Genomic DNA, 24702 nt, shown 5'->3' with positions numbered 1-24702 from the left:
ACGTCACATTATATTAATTAATTATTAATTAATTATTTATTTACTTATTGGGAACTATTGGTTTAGCGAACTTTCTTCATTCATTCAGTATTGCTCTTTTCATCCAGCACCCAACTTTAACATTTGGATGCGCGTGCTTTATAGTTATTTTTCCTGTAACAAAGCAAACCTAATGCTGGTGTGCCCCTCCATGTTGGTGGTACGAGGCCATGTTTTTTAATAAATAGCCTAAACACCACAGATGAGCTCACCGCTATGGACCAAGAGCAGGGTCTATCAGGAGTCAAGACAACACCATGAGGTCATCTGAGCTAGGTGGAGTTGTTTACAGCTGAGGCTGAAGATCAACAGCCCCCACTCTGGGCATTACCTCAACCTTGACCCTGAACATGAACTCAACAACGAACGAGTCTATCATCAACATCAACTGACCTCTCTGCAATATAATCTAAAAAACATGGGTTCATTATACCAAGGCCACCATCGCTGTAGCAAATCCTCCAGCCTCATGTCACAGTTCATCAAGATCAGCCCTCTCCCCCCTTGACAAACACACACACGCACTCTCTTGCATAATGCACACCCCGTTTCATAATCACCACTCAAAAAACTTTGATTCCACTTTTTTTCCACTTTTTTCCATCTCCGTCGGGCTTCGCGGGGCAATTAAAAACAATCTGAACATCAAGCGGAAGCCCTCCAGTAGATAATCCATTTTACAGCAACAAAGGAGACGGGAGAGGGGGAGATTGGGTAAGAGTTGGGCCCTTTTCTCAGGGATTAAAAACGTAGAGGGGGCGTGCAGTAAAAACCCCAGCTTAGGCCTCCCTCACACAAAGGAAACCCTTATTCTCACTGGGTTTCCTTCATATTGACAACCTTTGATACTTGAGCTTTACATTTTTTTATCAAAACCACATACATCCAACTGATTGAGTGAGTGTAGGTGTGTGTGAGTATATAGGTTTCTATACCTGTTAATGTGTATGTGAACATGTGAGAAACTGGTGATAAATTAATTTCAACTAAATCACGAGTTAACTGTTACTGCTATTACATCACAACTAATAATCATGTTAACTACTTTTCACCATTAGATTCACAGTTATGTAACCCCAGTACTGAGGAGCTAGTCAGACGATCCACCACAGAGCAACGTCACCAGCATTGCTAACAAACCCATGATTTGTGTTTTACATACACACGTCTTGTGACAAAACAATACATCCCAACTGGTCTAAATGAGGAATGCTGACCGCTAATGTCAACCAGGCCAGCACAAGAGCACCACACAAAACAGAACAACAAAAAACTGTCTGAGGAGGAGCGTTTTAAGCTGGGAATCAGGACAGACTCTGCAGTCTCCAGTCTCCTGCCCTACATGCCTGGCAGCCCAGGGAAAGCAGTTAGCTGAAGGCAAAGCTATGGTAAATATGTGGCTTGTTTTCTGAAAAGAAGGCCGCCATTTTGATGCAGAAGCAGTTGCGGTTGCTTTTTAATCATATTTATCGAGGGACATGACCAAGACAAGGAAATCTGTCATGTGAAGGCACTGACTGAAAGAATTCCTACTGCCAGCACGACACTGCATGGCAGTTAGTATATATATAAGTATATATACTCTTTTGATCCCGTGAGGGAAATTTGGTCTCACAGTGTACACACAGTGAGGTGAAGCACACACTAATCCCGGCGCAGTGAGCTGCCTGCATCAACAGCGGCGCTCGGGGAGCAGTGAGGGGTTAGGTGCCTTGCTCAAGGGCACTTCAGCTGTGCCTACTGGTCGGGGTTTGAACTGGCAACCCTCCGGTTACAGTTCCACAGTGCTAACCAGTAGACCACGGCTGCCCCACAGCGTCAATACTACTTGTCATAACAGCATAGGCTACAATGATTCTCACAGAAAATGACAACCAGAGCACTGCTTCAGATTATGAGTGAAGAATGATCACGAAAAATAAATAGAGGACATGTCACCCACATCAGTCTCCTACAAATATGCACAGTATTGTTTTGACAGCAGAAAACTCAATTTGCGAAATGATAACGTACACACATTGATATACCCCACACCAGACATAAACAGATAAGATGGAGACATTCCATAACATCACTATTCTTAGTGGTGCATTTCACATCACATTTAATAATAAGCTTACAACGCTACATGAAACGGAAGTGTTTGCCGCTGTTGCCTTACAGGGCTAAACCAAATTAATGTTCCCCCTCACTGAGCTTTACTGAGAGAGAACGCTGCATTTGTGTATGGCCTAAATAGTTTCTCCAAGCTCAAGTATAAGTCAATAGAAATTGATTTTTGTCTTTGAGGATCATCCATACAGCTTGACTCGGCTGCTGCCCTGGCTTCCATGAAGAGATCTACAGCAAGTAGAGTACGATCGTCTGATCAATACTGAATTAATGGTCTGAATTCATACTAATATGCAATGCATTCCAAAGATTTATCTTACAAGGTTGAGGAATGTGTGCCTTGGGATAATAATATTGTGACACCTCATCTTGGTGAAAAAGCAAACAAACATCGACTTGAGAACATCATTATCAGCCCAACTGCAATGACCACACAGCTTCTTTTACAGGGTTCTATTCTCTTTTGGGCTGGACTCAATACACCCAAAAGCTTGGCTAACAGAGTGACCACACTAGACACAAATCCCCAATGCAGACCAATGTGAATGCAGACCTTGCCCTTAGGAGAGCACACGCATGCAGGATCAGTCTCTCAACACCAGGAGGTGGGTACAGACCGGATTAGCCTTGTACCGACCACTTGGACGAGGGCAAGCACAATGCCGCATGAGTGAAAACTGTAATCGGTCTCGCAGCAGAGAACAATCTGTCTAGTGTTTCTGGTGGGCGCAAGCCAGCATGGGAGATTGAGCGTGAGTTTCCTCCTTTCAGCTAGGTGGTTGGTAGTGGAGTGTGCTTGTGGCTGGTGTAACAGGTGGACAGAGGGAGGTAGAGAGGAAGAAAGGAGACGAGAGAGAGGAGAGGAGAGGAGAGGAGGGGAGAGGAGAGGAGAAGAGAAGAGAAGAGAGGAGGGGAGAGGAGAGGAGAGGAGAAGAGAGGAGGGGAGAGGAGAAGAGAGGAGGGGAGAGGAGAGGAGAAGAGAAGAGAGGAGGGGAGAGGAGAGGAGAAGAGAGGAGGGGAGAGGAGAAGAGAGGAGGGGAGAGGAGAGGAGAAAAGAGGAGGGGAGAGGAGAAGAGATGAGGGGAGAGGAGAGGAGAAGAGAGGAGGGGAGAGGAGAAGAGATGAGAGGAGAGGAGAGGAGAGGAGAAGAGATGAGAGGAGAGGAAAGGAGAGAGAGAGACCCAAGGGAGCAGCACCCTTCCCCTCTCAGGTTTGTTTCACACTGGATGCGTTCCATGTGTTTGTGACGGCTGCAGAGCATCTTGATTAACTCTGTCTGCAGGAGATGATTGAACTGTTCATTAAAATCCATGAGAAAATCGAGACATTCCACTGCGGTCACACACACACACAACACATCTAGTGTGAAACAGACCGTAGACGATCTACCTCAAACACCAATTCTATATCTCAGCCTCAGGTACCACAGAAAGGGAGGATGTACAAACCACAGTCTGTCAACCACAAGCCACAAATATGACAGTAACTGCCTTCAATACTACAGACGACAACACCTTGTCACCGACACCAAGTCAGAGGACATTCCACATGTCTCAGGGTAGCAAGAGTTACCTTAGCACCCAACAAGGTACAAGATGGAGTAAAACACTTGCTTCTGACTGTAGCACTTCACCCTTCAAAAACAAGCATCTCACACCGACTGGAACTTCAACTATATCTGTGAACTTTAGTCCACTGCAGCCTTCTGCCTGACCGTGATCTAAACCTCTCCAGACAATTCTCTACCCTTTACCCCTCCTCCACCACCCCACCCCCCTCCACCACCACATCCACCACCACCTCCACCACCACCACCTCCACCACCCTCAGACTGGTGTACAGTGATGGCCACACAGGTGACATCTCTCACATTCCCTGGCCCACACCTCCAGCCCATGGTGTGTTTACCCCCAACACCTGCCATGACGGTGCAGAACACGGCGCATCACGCACATTTCAGCACTGGACTGGAACAGTAAGCGTGCCTGTGGGGTGGGCCTCAGGACGAGCCTGGAGCCTTTTCCTGACCGCTCGAGCCCAGTGGATGCACTGTGTGATGATGGCAGCGGAATGGCTTGATTTTTATTGGTTCTCGAGCCTCGACTGTGACACGTGTCTCATGCAGGCAGTGTGAATGATATAACCTGTTAACGAGGGTGCTATAACGAAAATCTAGATGTTCTGCAGCCACTACACACACACACACACACACACACACACACACACACACACACACACACCACAGACCCAGTCTGACAAAGCAGTTATGCAATGGCAGCAGATTTTTTTTCTCGTATTGTAGAGATAGTCATGAACTCCTCTTTCCTTTGAGCTGGAGATTATTTTGCCTCATTAAGGTAAGTCACTTCAGGCAGCTGACAGAGTGGGAGAGGTTTTCCTCATCACATGGATGGACTTAGGGGAGAGATGCATCAAGCTTTTGCTAGGATGGTAGGCCATCAGGAGATCCATATACCCTTACCATATACCATATACCTATACTGTTGCTTCTTCAGGCTATCATTACTTGCCTGCAGAAGCGGTTTCTGTTAGTCATCATAGGCTGGCTTTTCAGCAGCAGGGCAGGGTGACATTGAGGGATCACTGAGAGATCACAGGATGGACTTGGACTTACTTTTTGAACTGCTTGAGGAAAATGCCCACGTTCATGCTCCTTTTGGAATCCAGGATATTGATCTACAACAAGGACAGAAAGACAGAGGGGTGAACCCTTCCGATATGGCCACCTCATTTTAAACAAAACACCCTGATGAAAAGACACAGGCACAAGTTATGTATCCCAAAAACTAAAAAAATAAATGTTTTATCATTAAGAGTGCATTTGAATTTGGGATGGTCTCTTGTGTGTTTGGTTAGAGGAGGTCATGCAGGACAAAAATGTGTTAAAATATTATAAGAAGTCTGCACACTATCCGGTGCTCACCTCCTCTTTGGTCTCTTTGAAGGAGGTGCCCCTGCCCCTTAGGCTGCCCCCGGCCTTGGCACGGGCAGCGGCCAGCGACTGCGCCTCCTCCTGCTGGCCGAAGAGCTCCTCGATGGTGCGCACGTCGATGCGGTACTCCTGGTCGCTGCCGCGGCCGATGGTCCACAGGTTGGGCTTGCCGCGCTCGTGCACCCTCTCCTCGGGGATGGGCTTCCAGAAGAAGCTCCGCACCCTCCGCTTCTTCTTCTGGTGCTGCTGCCCGAGGGCGGGGTGCCCCGGAGGGGGAGGAGGCGGAGGGGGCGGAGGGGGTCCGGCGGGTGGTGGGGGTGGCGGAGGGGCAAGAGCGGGTGGAGGCGGGGGAGAAGGAGACGCGGTCGGAGAGAGCGCGGCCTCCTCCGCGAACACCTCTCTCTCATTGGCTGGGGATATGGCACTCATCACAAGCATCACAAAGGTCGGTTGGCGGGGGGGACAGACGGCCGGTGGGACGGAAGTGTCACAGAGCCGTGACGGTGTTGGTCTCGGCGGTCAGGCGCGGTCATAACTGAGCGTCGAGCCTCATGCTGCGTCCAGGGTCCAAGTCTTTGCACAGGCATGCAGTGTCAGAGTTCCAATACAGGTGTTAGAGGTGATCCACAAAGATTCCTCTGCAACAAGACAAATAAACACAATTTATCAAAAATGAAAATCACTTCAACATTTGCATCTAATGCCACAATATCCAGAGAGTAGAAAACAGTGGATTTAGATTCAAATCAGTAGCCCAGCTTGAATGCAGGTTTAAGCCTGCTTGCTTGTGACTAATAACTGTGTGTTTTCCACAACCTTTGTCTGGCTTATACCAGCTAAATGGAAATACATGTAAGCATTCTGTAAGAAGATTGGATTTGGGATTTCATTAAAAGGCAAAACCAGACTTCAAACCAGATCTAGCTCTTTTGAAGTTGTTGTATTCATGGCAAAGTGGAATGAAAAGCATATATGATTAAGCTGCATTTGTGGGTGTTTCTTCTAGAACTTCCTTTCATGTTCTGTTTGTGTTCTATAATTAACTGAATCCTAAGAGAGGGCGAACACACACGCACACCCGAACACCTATAGAGGCCTCCCTCCAACCAGGTCATGTGATTCATCCGCTTATTCAAACAAAAGCGTTGCATATCTGACTAATGCCAGGGCCACACCTTGAAGAGGGAAATAGGGACAGAGAGCAGAGAGGGATACAAACAGTTATTCAGCCATCCTAACGGCATTTGAATTTATTCATGAGCTGCGTCGTCCTCAACACAATCTGTGAGTGAGCATGCTCCTTTCCGTGCATGTTCATGCAAGCACACACACACACACACACACAGGCATGCATGTCTCATCTTTTATTTAAATCCTGGATGAATCTGGGGGCGATGATTATTTCTACCACGTAAGCAGAGCTTTCAAGGGATGGGGAGTGGTTGTCGTTATGTACGTGTATGTGTGTGTGTATGTGTGTGTGTGTGTGTGTGTGTGTGTGTGTGTGTTTGTAGGTTTCAGAAGACAATGGTAAATACCAACACCATAAAAACAGCACACAAACATACTGTGACATAGCATGTGACATCCAGTCTGTGTCAGCATGAGTATCTGAGGGCTATGGGTCTCTCCTCAGCTCAGCTTCACCATGGACACTGGAGCCGTCAGCCTTCCTTCTTCCAAGCTCTCCACATGACACACACAAACTTAGTAGGAACAGCTTATGAGAAAAACATCTTCCATTTTTGAAACCTGATATTCTGATGGGAATGTTAAATACACAACTAATTGGTCTTTCATTTGGGTTTCTCAATGACTTCATAATCTTACATAACGTCCGAGATGATGGTGTCAGAAGATATGGATAAGCACACACATGCACGCATACACACATATCCACTGACACAAACAAACACACAAACAAACACACACACACACACACACACACCATAGAGTTTTGTGTAACCAGGCTAATGAATGACTGGCCTAAGCTCCTCCACTTGGATAAACTGTACATAGAACCCATCAAAGAGCTTCAGACCATTGCCAAAAATCTACATAGGGAAACCTGTTCGTGTATTCAAGTGTGTATGTGTGTGAGAGAGTGTGTGGTGTTTTGGGATTAAGATGTGCCATTTAGACAAGTTGTCTCAAGAAGGAAGAAAGAAAAAAAGTTATTTCTCTCTCTCTCTCTCTCTCCCCCTTGTTCTCTCCACAGACGGCGAGAGAAGACAAATCCTCTTACTGGTGTGGCAGGCCGTGCGGTGCCTGGAGAGCGGCTTGTGCAAGAGCTGCGCAAAGACCCTCATGCAGTATTCACCAGCACAAACACCAGCCACCGGCGGAGACGCTCTTCAAACGGAACACACAAACACTCCGCAGGGGGCCCCCCACAAACAAGAGTTCCGTCCCCCACAACCCCGCACAATCACTCCCTTAAATGCTCTCTTCACTTCCTGTGTCAAAGGTCGGCCAGAGCCAAGGGAGGCCCAGTTGGGAAGCCATTATGACAGCAATCGAGCCCACAGGCATCTTTGTTCTCGGGAAATGGGTCTCTTTTACTCTCAATTAAACTCAGAAAGACAGCCCCGCTCAAGCAATTTCAGTAAAAGTTAGCGTGCAACACTACTAGTTGGAGGAACATAAACATATTCTGACAATCTGGGCTTCTATCCAGCTCATTCACATATTTTAAGCCCATTCGTGAAAATTCAGCTGAAGAAAATTCAAGCTTGTGTGTGTTTCCATCCACTGTTTAATGCTAATCAGTCATGGACTCTCTCATAATCGAGGGAGGAGCTGTAAATAGTTGTGGGATCAAAATAAGGTTACCAGGGCAAATTTGAGGGAAACATCAAAACGCAAATGTTAACGCAAATGTGAATTTATGTGAATAAACCTTCCCAACCATAGTCGCATTACACCCTATGTGAATCAGGAGTTAATCGGAAGAAAACCCAATTATATTCTGCAACGTTTGACTTCAAGATGGATTTGATCAGATGGTTACATTTTAGTGTAGGTCCTCTACTTCATGAAGGGGGAAAAACTATATATAAACTATTTATCTGCATACCATGTCTTTATTCATGAAAACATAGTGTTTGTGTGAGGCTTTTATATGCGTCATCTTATCATATTAATTATCACTTTTATATTAAAAGGTGTGAAAGCTAGTGAGAGAACGTGACAAGGAGAGGGCTTCCATTGCCATTTACACTCCACAGAGATATTTCAGGAAGCTGCTGCATTTCATCATCTGTTTTCCACAACCCCTGGCAGGGTGGGAGCTCTCCTGACGGGGGGGGAGATAGCTGGCTGCTGTGTGCCACCTTGGCAACAGCCAGGGCGTCAGTGGTCACTATGGAGATCACCGTGGCGCCAGCAACAAAGGGCACTTGTTTGAAAGGCCAGTGGTGAGGGGTGGTCCACACAACTAGAGCAGACTGAATTTGAAGAGAGGCTGCTAGGCCCCCTCTCCCATCCACCCTCTCAGTCCCACCCCTGCCCGGCCCATCTGCAAACTTGCGGCCCCAGCGCTAACCCCTCTCTTTCACTCTCTATCTCCAGCCCTCTAGCTCTCTTTCTCGTTGTCTTTGAAAGGGGAGCCTCGATAAACAAAAGTGCTTTAAATGAAAAGCCCAGGGGATGACATCATCGGATCACTCATGTAAAAAAAAAAAAAAAGAAGCTAATTATGACTTCACAATGGGCTAAACAAACAAGGTGATTGGCCTTCTGGCTAATCGACCATAGTTCTACACCAATAAGAATCAAGCAGGTAGTGTGCTGGTTATGGGCTAGTGAGGATGACTGGGGCTGCCAGAAGCATGTCTGTTGTGTGCCCTTCTGGTGTATGACAGCATCATTGTGGTCATGTCTGCTCGCTCCCTCAGCTGACCCAATTAAGCAGAACTCCACTGGACAGCACTGTGGGAGCTGACCCATATTCTGCCCCCACTTGTGGGAGTTTCTCTCTGGGTGTTTCAGTGTGAGAGAGCAGCGTGGAGAGATACAGAGAATGATAAAGGGTGGAGAGAGAGAGAGAGAGAGAGAGAGAGAGAGAGAGAGAGAGAGATGAAGGGACAGAAAAAAGGCCATAAGCAAACACAGTGAAAGTAAGAGGAAAAGTATAACATCTAAGAGTGGGGTTTTAATTTCATCCCTTCAAAGCACAGCATATATTTGAAGCACATATCACTTTGTCTAGTAAAAACAGAAGAACTCCTATTCCTACTGTCTACACACACACACACACACACACACACACACACACACACACACACACACACACACACACACACACACACACACACACACCACAGAGAATATGAAGTCTCAACTCACCATGATACTGACACATGAGCCTCCGTTTACAGAAGCAACAAACAGTTCTTCCTTCAACATTAGCTGTGACGGAACCCAAAGATGACAAGGCATTCTTGCTAGGTTCCCCTTCAGTCTTGTACTACATTGGTAATACATTCTCTGGTTTGTCTGAGCTGTTAGTGAGAGATGCAGATGCAGACTGCAGATAGTGCATGTGCAAAGATACCAATTCCTCCATTGAGAAAGATCTAGATCTTCAAAATCCAAAGTGTAAGTATGTTTTCAAGTATACTCTTAACAATAATATCTTTAAAACATACACTGTTTCGTATAGATACTGTCTCACACACCAATCAATAAAATCAAACAATCAAATTCATGCACTGTATAAGAATCTATAAATCTATATACATACACAGAAATCTCTAAAGACACCAACAAAATATACATGCTGTGTGGACACTAAATTGGAAACCTGACAGTCCTTTAGTAAACAAATATTTATATTTCCTTTAAGACGTTACACTATGTCTATTAAAGTCACAGTGAAATTAAAGGTAATGGCTGGGAGATGATGAGGGAATGATGCTGAAAGTGGAGAAGTACTGAGCCAGCCTTAAGCCACGGCTGTGGACACTAGCAAATATTTACCCTGTAAACACAAGCTGACCTCTCCTATGGGAGAGACAATGGCATAGGAACACAAGCCCACAGAGTCAGAGTGCACGTTGAACTCAACCGCATGTACACACACACACACACACATACACACATACACACACACACACGTGTACACACACAAACACACACACACACACACACACACACGTGTATACACACAAACACACACACACACACACACACACACACACACACACACACACACACACACACACACACACACCAAATACATGCAACCCATTACATATAAACATAATGCATACCGTGGCATTCATGGGTGATGAGGTCATAGTGGAATTATTGAGATCACATTGCAGATCACGTGATGGTAGATAGGGTGGAAGATTCAAATTTGCAAAAATAACTTGACTAAATAGCAATGGTCCTGCCACAAGCAACAAGCTAAAATCACTTGGGAGACAAATATAAATGCCTTCGTCACAACTATGCTGTGGCATATGTACGAGGCATAAACACTGTTCGGTGGAAATTAAGATCTGTTTTATTTTCTTAGTCTCAACAGGGCTCAGACCAAACCATTACGATATTTTATGAAGCTGTGTGATGTTCAATGGCAAGGCTACAACAGACCCCTCAAGTATATAATTATTACTCCCGGATAAATACATCTCTTGCCAAAATGAGAGGCCTTGAAGGATAAGCCATTTGGATAATCCTGAAACCACGAAGACTTATAATTTTCTACGATTCGCATAGAGGGATGTGACCATCAAAAAGGAATCTACCAATCCTTCTATGGCACTTAATAAGCAAATAGTTGGGGCCAGGAGGGACAAGGGATTTGTCAGCACATATTCAAGTAAATATATACTCCAGCAAACAGATATTTAAGTGATCGTGTCACTGGAATACTTTTCAAACAGCCTTCTGGGGCGGGTGCACTTGGCCAGTGGGTTTAATGATATTTTCAAATGGGCTTTTAGAGTTGCAATGGCAACTGTAGTCACTAGCTACAGCCTTCCTGTGATTCTTTCTCAACATGTGTGCTCTTAGCATTATGATTGAACCTCTTTACAATGCCAAGTTAAAATCTGATCAGACATCTCTTTCTCAATCCACATTAACGGGAGAAGTTATCGGTTTTAAGATGACCATTTTAGGCAACAAGCGATCATATTAAATGATTCTTATGAGTCTGATTCTTTGGTAGAGGGTTGTGAAGACCATGATGGGGAGAATTGAGACACGACTGTACAGTCCATTTGCAAAATGGCATTTAGATAAGTTGTCTGTGTATAAATAAAATAGAAAAGGGGGCTAAGGGACTTTTTCTATACTGCCATCATCTACGCCACCTGTAGGTGTCATAGGCCCAAGAAGCCCAAGAAGCACCTTGAGAAAATGTTAATTGCTGATGATGCTATATAAATAAATAAAATGGAATTGAACGTGTAAATGAAAAACACACGGTTATATTCTGTGTTTGTGTTTGGTGTCACAGGAAAGGTGCACAACATCTGTGCACAGCACACACATCAGAAGAAAATCCTCTCAATCTAGAGTTCTCTAGACAAATTAGAACTGCCCTCAATCCTGTATGTCTTCACAATGGTTTCTTTCAGGAGCCCAGACTACGGCTCATAAACTTCAGTAAATCCTCTGGACTGTTCTCTGTCACTTAAAACCCTTATGAAACAGCATGTCCGGTGATTTATATGTGTAATAACATATTTTGCTGATTTTCCCAATACTGGCATGCACAGGAACCAAAGCAGCTTTGACTACTGCCTGCCTGCCACATATCCACACAAACACACAAACAAACACACACAAAACACACTCACATCCTTATGCCGCAGTTCATCCCCTTGAAAAACAAACTTTAAGATCCTAGAATTGGCCAAAAGCCCTGCTGCGACAAACCAAAAGCTCACCGTCTGGTTGTCATGGAAATGTAAAGTTCTGTTTGAGTGGGGAGGTGGCTCAGTGTGTGTGTGTGTGTGTGTGTGTGTGTGGTGTTTGTGTGTGTGGTGTGTGTGTGTGGTGGGGTGCATGGAGGTCTTTCTTATTTGAATAAGATAAACAACCATAAAAACTTTCAATGGCTGTTTTTTTTCTTTCTTTTTTTTTAGAACTACCAGGATCTCTTTGGGGAGTCCCTCAAAACACTCCTCAACTAACGCACCTTTAGCACCAAGTAACTGGCTTAATTTACTTAAATTACTAAATGTCTTGATTGACATTTAGCTTTTTTGGAGAAACATTGAAAAGAGAATCTTTAGGTAGGCTGTCTTCGTTTTTACATAATGTAGATATCTAAATCTTTTGTTTGTTTTAGGGCGAGACCTTTCCTGTGGAGAAAAGGTTGTGCTTAAGACGTCAGTGGTGACAGTAACTCTATCCCATTCTTCTGTTCCATGTGGGTCCCACACAAATCAATCAAGTTCTTATAGAACCTTTACAGCTTCACATGGCGTCGGGCATTTTTACGGTTAGCTTCGGTTCCCATGGTTATGCCGAGGGCCAATTGTATCCTTTTTAACCCAACTTGGGTACTTCTCATTGGGCCTGAAGCGGTGTAGCACTTGAATGCATGGCTGAGGTAGCCTATTCATACTGAGATGAGAAACGACATGAAAAGGCCAAAGGCGCTGCATCTAGGCAGAGAAACAATCCGATTCATTCGGGCTCAGTAGTCGTACGCTGCAGGTCAGAGGCCACAGGATGACAAGACGTCTCAGCACCGGCAAACTGAGAGCATGCAGTGCGTTCATGTGCGTGCAAAACGTAAATAAACGGGCTGGTAAAATTGGTAAATAAAATGCGATTGAACTTGTTGTGCAATGTTACTTTGCAACACAACTGGTTGTGCTTGAATGCTCGTGGCAATAGGTTTGCATAGGTTTGCATAGGTTAGGCCTACTAGCTTACAGATAATTCTCCAGTAAAACAATGCTGACAGAGTTGTCAGTGGCAGTGTACAAGACCAACAGCATCATTGCCCAGCAACATTGCTCGAAAAGTTGCCTTGTGGATCATCACACCTATAGCCAATATTTATCTTGGGGTTGTTACATTGCAAACTTAGAACAGAAAATACGTGAGCAGTGATTATCCTGTTTTTTACTTTCAATATGTTGCTTTCCTGAACAAGTTACCTGCACTCAGTAGTCATCACATAATCTGAGAATAGCGTTTGCTGTCTGTTTGCCTAATGAAGTAACTCGATCTGTCTTTTTCTGGAAAACGAAAAGTTTTTTTTTATCACTAAGAGCTGAAGCGACGCCAAGCGCTGACGCATTTCACATCGTTTCCATGCCACTGCACGCGCGGTCTATCGGCGAGGTTGATGCCTCTGCAGCAGCTGTATTGTGTGGTTTACCACCCTTGGTAAACACACCACAGCCTCTCAACGAAGACGATAGGACCGAATTTCTTCTGACAGTTTCCCCACACATCCTATTTTTTTGCATATCTACAGTTTTTTCCAGAAAACACTGCTTTCTTTTTCTGCCAACATCTAAAAATGACTCCTGAAGCATCCGAGAAAAGCACTAGTAGGCTAAAAGAACAGACTGATGCTGTTACTTAACAACCTAGCCATGGGCTATAACAGGTGCCAGTTTCTCCTTGCGTTACATTCGGGACTTGTTTGAAGCCGAGGGGTATCATAATGTGTCAAATTCACGAAAATCGTTCTAAGAGAGTTGCGTTCTTAATTAAACGGCATTTTCTTATCTCGAGTGCCCACAGAAATGGTAATGAACATTAATGTGAAATATCATCGTTGAAATGGGATCTACTCACCATGAGTCAAATTCAGCCAAGCAAATAGAATCCCGTATGCCTCCTCTTAGTGTATCAGATTGCAGTGAATTCTTAGCTTTTTGGGAAATGGACAGATCTGTATCCACGGTCTACAACAGGAGTATTCTCCACTCACACACTCACTCTCACACACATACCATGTACGAACTACTTCTACGGTCTCGGGGATCGCCACCGAGCCAACCTTAGAGTAGCGCGGGTGGGGTTTAAGCGCGTGCGCACAGCGTTTAGGAAGGGTTCAGGTGTTGGCACCTCCACCCCCATCACGCGCCGAGCGGACTCTGCGAGCACCTGCCATTCTCTACCCTGAATAATAAAATGTCTGGAGGGTTTCGGTTTGTTATTTACTAAGCCTAAGTCCCAGATCGGGTGCCAGCAGCACACTGCTTATTGGTAAACCCAGATAAACAAAGTTCAATTAACACAACTCTATGCGCGTGTGTGCGCCAGATAACAGGACCTGTAACTCCCTAACTGGCAATGGTGCCGATCCCCTTAGGGCGCCCCACAGAAAACATAGATCTCTGGGGCTATTATGGCGCTCTACAGGTCACGGGGAGAAGATATAAGAGGGTCAAAGCCGGTGCTGTACTAGACGGCACTAGAAAGGTTTCATACTTTTATTCTGGAGCATTTTAACAGAATGAAAATGGCCACATTATTTCTGTTCTGTGCCATTACATAAAATACGTTACACAGGACAACCAACATGGTTGTCTGTAAAAATTAAATAAATAAATAAATAACTTCATTTCTGTGCAAGAACAGTACATTCAAATTCACTCTGATTATTGGGGGCACTTTCAGGGCGAGAGCACTTTGCTCAAATTTGCCCAACAACAAATAAGCACCTAGAAATTAAATTGTCGTCGCTCCAATACATTATGCGGGAGGTAAGCTGATATCTGTGTTTGCACAATAGCCAGCGCAGTGTTCATATTATCTTGCCATGGCAAAAGATGCTTAGTCATGACTCAGACACAGGGACTCGACTGAAACCTGGTCTCTGGGTCGTGATATTTGCTATAATGACCATAGCTACAGCACCACAACATACCAGGGCTGAGAGGAAGTGAACAACAGATATAGAGCTACTTAAACAGAGATGTAAGAATGATCTGGAACACCACAGTGGTGATGGAGAGACTTTATTTGCAAGCCACTTTAAGGCATCATGTTTTTTATATACTCACATCAAACACCTAGACACATACAGTATGAGTCGTGATATTACTGCCATACCATGGACTCCCAGTCACCAATGTAGCTGTGCCCACAGAACCAATGGAAAAACTATGGCAACCCATTTTACCTCCCTGTAGGAACTGGAGAATTGAACAGCTTTGCCCCAATTTCCCAGACCATCTTGAAGGTATTTCAGATAATAGAGCATGGTCACACATTACCATAAAAATAGAAGATAGTTGCCCCGATTTTCCTCTGCTTGTAACTGTTGCCAAGTAAACAAACATAATATGCTTCTGTAAGCTATTAGGAAATGCAGGTTATGTTCCAGTGATGCCATAACAAAATGATCCATTCAGTGAGCTCATTTCACTATCTATACACAATGAAAACAAGGAATCTGCATTCTTTATGTAATGTGATTAAACACCATCTTTAAACTAAGTTGCTTTATAAATTTGGGATGTTTAAAACAAACACATCTTTGGTGGTTTTAATTGTTCCACATTGTAACAGATGGAAATGCATTATGCAGAAGACACTGCATATACTCATTACATTAACACACACTCATTTACGTGCATCTGTACATGGACAAAAAAAAAGAATAGGTAAAAGATCCTTTTTACAATAACCTTGTTTGGATAGAATTCAAGAAGTAAACATTTGTATTTTCATTGCACATCCCATAATAGTTTGGTGCTTATTTGAGGTAAAAAGAGAATGGCAACTATTGGAATGCACAGAATGCATGTTTTCTTGCTATGAACATCATCAAAAATATAAGGTAACAGGTAGACTCCTGCACACATGCACCAGTACTTTTGCATATTACTGTTGTGACATGTAAGGCACAAATCAGAGGGCATGCCAGGTAAATACTTTGGCACATCCTCTGGACGTTACATACTGTCTATATCCAAATTTATACTAATATATTTTTTTAATGAGTATATCATTCAGTAACTATAGTACGTACAATGTACAAATTTACAATAACTGCCTGGAAACTCCGAACACAAAAAATCACCTTAACAATATACAAAGGAATGTTTTGAGGGACAGGGATAACATGAATGGTTCGATTTAACCAGAGAAGTCTTGTGACCACCGAATAACTTGAAACAGTCAGCTTTCCTATTTCTACTGTTACAAAACACCTGAGCCGTAAAGGTTACATCTTAAATGATCTAATACGCAGTGTGATCCCAACACTGCAGTACATGCTCTAGTCTGTACTCAGTTTGGGTCAAGCAGCTTCTTTGGTCATTTGCTTACATAAGGCATATGGTATACTGTAAACATCGTATTTTGTGGCTAATTTGGAAAGAAACACAATAAATATGCCATGGAAATGTATGACAGGTTAACAAAATCTCAATAACAACAGTAAAGTAACTGGCCCATTCAACTATAAATGATGCCACACAGAATATAACTCCCATTTAGATGAGAAGATTAAGTTACAGAAAATTAAGCCCTAAACTTTTCTTCTCCACAGGTCTTTCCACAACACTTTGATCTTAACAAGTCCTCTTGTCCTCTACTACCCATCAGCCCATTACCCACCAAGACTTTTCTCCAATAAAAAAACAAAAAAAGGCTATGTGCGGACATTGGTTTGTATTTGAGCATGTGTGTAATTGTGTGTGTCGGTGAATGTCTATGTGTGCATATGTGTGTGTCCACTACCAATAGAGGAAATGATTATAGGGTAAAGGGGGATAGAGGGATAGAGAGGACACGATAAAGGAGGGTGAAGGCAGGAAGGAGGAAAAACAAGAAGAGGTGTAGTGTTCAGCACTCCTCCAGCCAAGACTGCAGGCCTGTGTCGGGGGGCGTGCGAAGCCTGCGGTGGAACTGCTGCAGCGTCTGGTGCAGCTTCTGCTGGTTACCGGCGTAGTACGCCGCCACTGCACTGTGCAGCAGGATGAGCTGCTTCTGCAGGACCTTCACCTACACACACACACACACACACACACACACACGGAGGCGTGAGGGAAAACACACTTGGGATAGTGGGGAAAAAACTAAATCGGGACCTTTTTCAAGCAATAAACTACTTTTAAAACATTTCTTTCACTCTGAATGACACCGTGTGGTAGTGCTAGTGTAAATACATGAAAGGCTAGTACAATACGTTCAGACCAACTCAGGCCAAGCTTTTCCCCCTCACCCTGTTCTCCTCCAGGAGTTTGAGTTTGACGGACAGGTCGTCCCTCGTCTTCTCGTACTTCTGCCGGTGCGTCTGGTAGAGGGCCTGGGCCTGCTCGATCTTGGGCATGGTGATGGCATCCCGTGGGCCCATGTTCAGCTCCTCCAGGTCTGTGCGGTACGCGTCATACTCAATCCTAATGGGGACGTCCACATCTCAGAGTTAGAGCCTATCTCTACATCACAGAAGTGTGGGAGTGTGTGTGTGTGTCTTTGGGATTATACTAAAATACACAAAATAAGTGTCATAACCACCATTCATTTCTATATTGTCTTTATTGAATTGCATGTTGCGTATATATTTCCTCTGTACTGACATCAATGGCCAGAGCCAAATTCCTTGTGTGTGAGAAATCATGAAATCATAATTCTTATTTCTTCACTGGATTGAGCTAAATCCTTCTGTAACAAAAATACCACCAACATTGTGTGGCAATAAAAGTATCTATCTATCTATGCTTGGACAATAAAATCCAACTCTGAATCTAATTCTGATCTACTATAAGCTGTAAGAGGTGTAAGTGTGAATAGTTTGTGCATACTTTGATTTATTTTAAGGATTGTCTGTTGTGGGCTCAGGGAGTGTGAACATGCTTGGGCTTTACCTGGCATTCTCATACTGTTTGACCGTGACCATGGTGTCCTCAATGGTCTGGTTGACCAAAGTGTTCATGCCGGCAGTGAAGGAGTTCATGGATCTCAGCAACTCCTCTCCATTTTTGGATAGGAATCTTTGAGTCTCTGCATTGAAACCAAATTCTTCCTGAGGAGAAATAATAATACAAATTGAGAGTAATGAAAATAAAAATAACCATTACTAAGCAAATCAAGATACTCAGTGAGTGTCTTATCAAAACAAGAAGAGACATTGGGGAGACCTAAATAACCTATATGAAGATTCTAGTCCTATTTGATGGAGGCTCACGTGTAGCTCGGGGGTCTTGATGCTGAGGTCTGCAAATACATCTCCCAGAAGCCTTTGCGTTTGTGTGACCTGGGCAGTCTGCGAGGCGAGGGTCTGCGCCAGCTTAGTGACGTTTTCGTAACGACTGCGCAGGTCTCTGAGCTTCTCAATGCGGGCTTCCAGATCCAGATCCACCGTGCGAGAACCGCGACCCAGACGCTCTGCCATCATCTGTCTGGTACACTACAGAGAGAGAGAGAGAGAGAGAGAGAGAGAGAGAGTGAGAGAGAGAGTGCGTATAATTTGCACAATTTCTCAATTACAAATAATAATCTCACACAGTAGTCACAGTAGATTACATACTGATTGCTCACTGTTAACCCTTGTGGACAGATCCATAGTAACCTAAGAATATTGGTTTACAGGCTGATAGAACACTGACACAAGAGAGAGAGAGAAAGAGAACATATAGTAAAGAGAAGAACAGAAGAGTAGAGAGAGAGAGAGAGAGAGAGAGAGAGAGAGAACATATAGTAAAGAGAAGAACAGAAGAGTAGAGAGAGAGAGAGAGAGAACATATAGTAAAGAGAAGAACAGAAGAGTAGAGAGAGAGAGAGAGAGAGAGAACATATAGTAAAGAGAAGAACAGAAGAGTAGAGAGAGAGAGAGAGAGAGAGAACATATAGTAAAGAGAAGAACAGAAGAGTAAAGGAAAAGAGGAAAAGGCAGAGAAATAATGTCACAAAGGAAAGAGAGAGGCAGAAATAGAAATATATGGTTTTATAATAATTAATTCAATTTATGAAATCTGCAGTCAAGAGAATTGTAAGTGAGACCAATCGATATAAGGGAGAGGGGGGAAGGCAAAGAGGGGAAGAGAGATAAAGAGAGAAAAAATAAGAGGCGCTTGGAGGCAGAAAGAGAGAGAGAGAGAGAGAGAGAGAGAGAGAGAGGACAGTGTAAAGATGGTGTGACTGCAGCGATAATGAGCCCATCTATAATTAGCGGTGCCATTAATGAGACACAATGCTGGGGCTGCTGGAGCAGACTGCAGGGGTGTGAGCATCAATCATCACATTCACATGCTAACACGCTCTATGCTGATGTAGCTCGCTCTCTCTCACACACAGACACTCACATCATCACACTTACACACACACTAACAGACACACACATAGACACACACAACCACACTCACACAGCTTTAAATCTCGCTCTCTCTCACACACACGCCAGGTTCAGCCTCTCAGCCTATCAAAACAAACTCCCACACACTCATAAACACACAGGTTCATTTAGTCCTCAATTTCTCATATTTAATTCAAAACCCACTTATTTTCAAATGGAAATGCCACGCATGACTAAGCAACATTCTCATTTCTACAGTTTGCTCTCAGCCTTGCCAAATAACCTCTATTTTCTTCACTGCAAACCGATGCACTTCCATCTGGGCCCAGGGATCTGCAGCACTCTTCCTGTTTTGTGTTGTTCACACCTTGTAAGTGTTGACGCTCCACTTGCGCACCCGCTCCAGTTTCTCGATGGTGGGGTTCCGCAAGCCGTCGCTGATGACGATCGGGCCGCCGCTGTTGGGATGCGGCGCCGCCAAACCTAGACGGGCATCAGCAGCCAAAATTAACAACTGAGAGTGCCATCATTGTGCCCACAGCAAAATCATCAAATCTACTGTTCATTTTTTAACAGTGAACTTGTGAACTGAACACACTCAGTCATATATACAGTATATATACACACTACACATATGTGGTATTTGTGCTGTGAAGTGGAGTCGGGAAGAGCAGGGTTACCTTCAAATAGCTCTGGAGTTGCACCCGTCAGTGTTAATGAATCTGGATTGTGCGTGACGCCTGCAACGCTTGAGTCCCTGCACATTAGATCCTGTGAACAAACACACACACACACACACACACACACATAAACACACACACACACAGTGTAAAGAAAAAACAAACACTGGCATGATGACATCACATTCAGGATAACCTACAGTGAAGGGTGGCAAGCAAGACGGAGAGACAGGGGGAAAGAGACTCCAGAGATTTCAAGACTCTTTAATGTCCTCACCTCTCCATACAATCCCTGACCCTGTCTATCAACTGCCAGATAGCCTTCCAGAGGACATCAGTATCTGACACAACAAGCTCAACCTGACAAGCTACAACATCTCTATGTTGATCAATATATGCATGGATGAAAGACCCCAGGGTTTTATTAATGGGATATATACGTGCATATGATTCTGTGTCAGTTTACACAAACCAGTATGTTTGATGACATTAGATAACCCATATGGGGGACTATGAATTCATGTGTACTGTATGTGTGAGTGTGAGACAGAAAGGGTGATGCATGGAGACAGAAGAGAGAGAGAGAGAGAGAGAGAGAGAGAGAGAGAGAGAGAGCGAGCAAGAGAGAGAAAGAAACAGAGAGAGAGAGAGAGTGTGTGTGTGTGTGTGTGTGTGTGTGTGTGTGTTTGTGTGTGTGGTAAGCCATTCTGGCTCCATGTCTGGGGATGTCAGGGAGGTCGTCGTAACGTAATGATGAGAGGAGACGAAAGGGGCTCCCTGTCATGGAGGATGACTTAATTACTTTAACACGAACGCGCACAAAGGCAGTCAGCGCGGGAACAGCTCTCGTCCCCAGTAATCCCATCCCACAGGGACTGCCACCAGGCATCAGCGTCACAGGAGCCGCACCTCTACCCGCACATGTTTATGATGTCATAGAGGATTTCATGCTATGGCGGTGAAGGTTCTATAAGCGCCGCAAGATGAAAGTCGTGAAAGGAGCCGACCAACATCACATCAGAGACCCAGATTTATCTCAGAATACAACACTGAAACATAATAATGAACAATCTTCTATTGGCTTCTCACGAAAAACACCATATCAGTCTGGTCTAATATTCTATTAAATGTATGCAAGATGACTACAACTCAAAACAGGTGAGACAGGTTCCCTTCTTTACAGTATAACGTAAATCTTGACTAGTACAGAAAGACATAATTGGATACAAGATACCACTAACTAGTGGTACTGTTTTTGTCCAGTGGGTCCATTCCATAAACAGCTAAGACCTCAAATGTCAGTGTGCGAAAGGATGGGCGGAATAAATTATATTCTTGTCCACTAATTAATTGTGCACAAAATAATTACCCATGAGACACATTGAGCATGCAACCTCCTATTTGAGCTATAATTACACACTCAATAAATGACCACAGGTGTCCCATACACACAAAAACGAATGGCCACAGACTAGGGAGAGGAGGACTCATTGCATACCCCCTTTTAAAGTAGCGTCCACCATTTCAGTGTGACAACATATGTCTGTCATATGACAGCCAAGCTGGACCTGTGAATATGTGCCATAAAAACAGTCGTAAACAAGTCATAAACTATCTCCTCCATCCCATTCAGTTCCCCCTCTGTTTTTCTTCCCTCCCTTTTGTGCAGTCCTGTCTGCCTGTGTTCCGGCGCTCGTCTCCTGCGTAGGTCCGGTTCCGAGAAATAAGTCCCACTTTGAAGTCCCATCAGGCCCCTGCCTTCTCTGACACATCTCATTACTTCCCCCGCCGCTGGCACAGTGGGCCTCCTCCTCGCCTCCCGGGGCCTGTGTGCGTCCAACCTGACCCCGCCAACGCGTCATCACTCTCTCTCTCTCTCTCTCACACACAAACTCACATCTCTCTCTCTCTCTCTCTCTCTCTCTCTCTCTCTCAAACACACACACACACCTGAAGGGCATGGGAAGGGCACAAGTACAGTGTAAAGGGTCAGAGTTCAACAGCTTTAACCATGACAGCGCCCTCCCTATTGTATCTGTGCTAATGACTTCTCATCCTTTCCCAGCAGAAACGCGAAGACAACCAACTTCCAGCACCTTCCTTTTGAGCAAGCCGTAGTCAAACAATGACTGATACAAAAATGAACTGCCTGATAAAATGACAAAAGTAAAAACACACACACATTCACCCACACAGTGTAACAAAATAAGCACAACAAAAGAGAGCACTGACATCATTTTGACACGTCTCCACATCTGTGCATTATCTGCATAGCACAGGGACCAGGAGAGCGAGGATGTGAAAGGGGCTGAGAGTTGAGGAGGCGCATGACAAGGGAGGAGGTGCAGGACGAGGGAGGAAGTCTACATCTACACTGATCAGTGTTTGGAGTTCACGGGTTAGTGACATCATTGCACAGCTCTCTCTGGATAATGAAATAATCATTGGCAGAGGTACACAATGACCTTCTTATCAGTCAACAAGGCAGCGACTGCATGCCCGTTAGGGTTTGGCTACATGAGCACTTACTCGTTACATAAGGAATTGACATCATAAGTGAGATAAACGAGAGTGAGGTGACTTTGCAGAGTGTAAAAGAACATGACAATATAAGTTTTAGTTTTATTTTCTCCACCTTGAAATAGCTGTGGACTCACCCTTTGGAACATATCTTGATGACTTCCATCTCTACCATTACTGGAGGGGGAGGAGTCAGTAGGCATAGGCCATTGGGCTTCATCCATCCTACTGGGCCTTCAAAGAGAGAGAGAGAGAGAGAGAGAGAGAGAGAGAGAGAGAGAGAGAGAGAGAGAGAGAGTGGGGGTGGGGTTATTTGCACAATTGCTCAATTATGATTTTACCATACAATGTAGCCTAGTAGGGCTAAATGAGGCCAATAACAATGGCAGACATACATGTCTGTGCACATATAAAAACACACACAATGTGTTTGAGGCACACGATAACAGAGTCCATCTTCTACTTGGCTGGTAACACTGGAACCACTGACGGTTCACTATCCACCTTGCAATCAGTACAGACAACCTATATCAACATCTTACTTATTACACAAGCCAGCATAGTTAGCACAACTTCATAAAGTCTCAACTGTAGGTGTGAATTTAAGGTCCAGCATAGTCATGATAGCCTACATAATGATTGCTCACTGTTTACCCATCTGGACAAATCCATGGTAATCGAGTGAAGAATGTTGGTTTAAGGGCTGATAGAACACTGACACAACTGTGCCACATCCACCTGTTTGAAAAGAAGGTGGGGCAGCCTGTTCCTGTGCGCCTTTCTAGAGCCATTCTAGATTGTCAGCGCTGCGATGCTGTGACACGCTGCAGGAAGCTAAACTATGGCTGGCAGATAAGGTGGTTGATTTATACAGTTCACATACAGTAAAACATAACATCTTTTGGGAGGAGAAATGCAATCCATGCACATCTTTTATCTGGAACTTGTACAGATTCCTGTTGGGACTTGTCTAAAGTAGGCTAAAAAAGTGATCTCAGAGACAAAGGATGGCCAGAACTAGGGCTAAAATGACAGAAGTCGTGAATCCTTATCCAAGGCAGAAGTAACATTTATGCACGGATGACACTGGCCTGTTGCTGCCCTCAAGTGGCCATATATAATCACACGATTCAGCTAGGTCAATCCTACAACACTTGAGAGTTGGTTGGTGACACGTATCTGATATTTGTAAGTTGTTGTTTGACATGTTTTTCTGGAACCAATGCCAAATTATCGTAGTGAAACACCCCAAAATACAAACGCTGACTGATCGGAAACAGACCATTTCTTAAATGACAAAAGTAAAGTCAAAAGACCTTCAGCCTTTTCTTCGGAGTTTTGTTTTCGCATAGCCTATCTGACAACTAAAACTCGGATTTTTTTTTTGTCTAGAACTGTAGCCACGAACTTCTGTCCCAAAATAATTAACCTACTTCATCTAGACGTATTAGCCCTAGTCTATGATTACATTTACCCTAGGTTACATTAGCGATGATAACGAATGAAGTTAAAGCTAAACAACGCCCTGATTGCTTCGGCATTACCTTTTGCTCAAAGAGCTCCTCTTGAAATCGTTGGTCGAAATAACAACGAATTAGACGTCTTGTAAACTCTTTTCATTGGAAGTTTGTACAATACTACGCTGCAGATAACGCCCTGAAAGCTTCTCAACTTCAGGTCAAAACTAGTCTCCACACAGGGCAAACTTTCTTCTCAAACCGGAAGAGAGTGGAACATGCACAGCATGTTTGGACCATACAGAATTGTGACGAATAAGAACATTGTGTGGATGGGTGTGCACTGAGGCACATTCAAAAGTCATTCAGATGGCAATTCTTCACATTTCTGCAAATGATAAATTAAATTATCACCACGACAATGTGAATAGTGACTGAACAAAGAATGTACAGGGGCAAAATGCTTAAGATAGGGGTGTGTGAACACAATGCAGCGGTTTATCTTACATAAATTAAAACAGGGCATGCCCATGTTCACGTGTTTCAGCTTAAAACCAAGATACAATTGCATAAAATATAACAATAAAATGACTCCTAGGGTTGGAAAAGCCCAAGGGTTGAAACTATTTTGTCACACTTTTCACATTAGTTCTTAGGCCTACAGTGATTTAGTGTTAGTGTTTTGAACTTTGACGAATCAGACAATAGTGA

At 44.0% G+C, this 24702-nt stretch overlaps 2 protein-coding genes across 6 annotated transcripts in view; both read right to left on the bottom strand.

The window, feature by feature from the left end:
* LOC121689928 (FH2 domain-containing protein 1-like) overlaps nucleotides 1-14277 on the bottom strand; it is a 20885-nt gene extending 6608 nt beyond the window's left edge. Inside the window, exons 1-5 of one of the 5 annotated variants that reach the window (XM_042070178.1) lie at nucleotides 13883-14277; nucleotides 9452-9606; nucleotides 6673-6790; nucleotides 5096-5742; nucleotides 4787-4848 (exon numbers count right to left, since the gene is read on the bottom strand). In XM_042070178.1, coding sequence (XP_041926112.1) covers nucleotides 4787-4848; nucleotides 5096-5542 — 509 coding nt within the window. In that variant the 5' untranslated portion in view covers nucleotides 5543-5742; nucleotides 6673-6790; nucleotides 9452-9606; nucleotides 13883-14277. Of the gene's footprint in view, nucleotides 1-4786; nucleotides 4849-5095; nucleotides 5743-6180; nucleotides 6619-6672; nucleotides 8605-9451; nucleotides 9607-13882 lie in introns of those variants that run through there. The other 4 variants (XM_042070179.1, XM_042070175.1, XM_042070177.1 and 1 more) reach the window with 4 other exon arrangements.
* Nucleotides 14278-15035: 758 nt separating this feature from the next.
* Nucleotides 15036-24291, bottom strand: LOC121690093 (arfaptin-1-like). Its single transcript, XM_042070446.1, has 8 exons — nucleotides 24079-24291; nucleotides 22672-22768; nucleotides 20015-20105; nucleotides 19702-19817; nucleotides 18228-18449; nucleotides 17908-18065; nucleotides 17265-17439; nucleotides 15036-17044 (listed from the first exon to the last, which is right to left on the bottom strand). Exons 2-8 carry the CDS (start codon nucleotides 22756-22758, stop codon nucleotides 16886-16888), a joined length of 1008 nt encoding a protein of 335 aa, XP_041926380.1. The 5' UTR covers nucleotides 22759-22768; nucleotides 24079-24291; the 3' UTR covers nucleotides 15036-16885.
* Between the last annotated feature and the right edge of the window lie 411 nt (nucleotides 24292-24702).

The sequence above is a fragment of the Alosa sapidissima genome, chromosome 18 (genome assembly GCF_018492685.1).
Source record: "Alosa sapidissima isolate fAloSap1 chromosome 18, fAloSap1.pri, whole genome shotgun sequence".
Lineage (NCBI taxonomy): Eukaryota > Metazoa > Chordata > Actinopteri > Clupeiformes > Clupeidae > Alosa > Alosa sapidissima.
The sequence above is the reverse complement of the archived record's forward strand: the minus strand, read 5'-3'. Positions and strand labels throughout refer to the sequence as shown.

Coding starts and splice junctions, on each gene's coding strand:
- LOC121690093 (XM_042070446.1), bottom strand. CDS start 22,758: ATGGATGAAGCCCAATGGCCTATGCCTACTGACTCCTCCCCCTCCAGT. Junction 18,450..19,701: donor GGAGCGTCAACACTTACAAG/GTGTGAACAACA, acceptor CTCTCTCTGTAG/TGTACCAGACAGATGATGGC. Junction 18,066..18,227: donor TCAAGACCCCCGAGCTACAC/GTGAGCCTCCAT, acceptor ATTTCTCCTCAG/GAAGAATTTGGTTTCAATGC.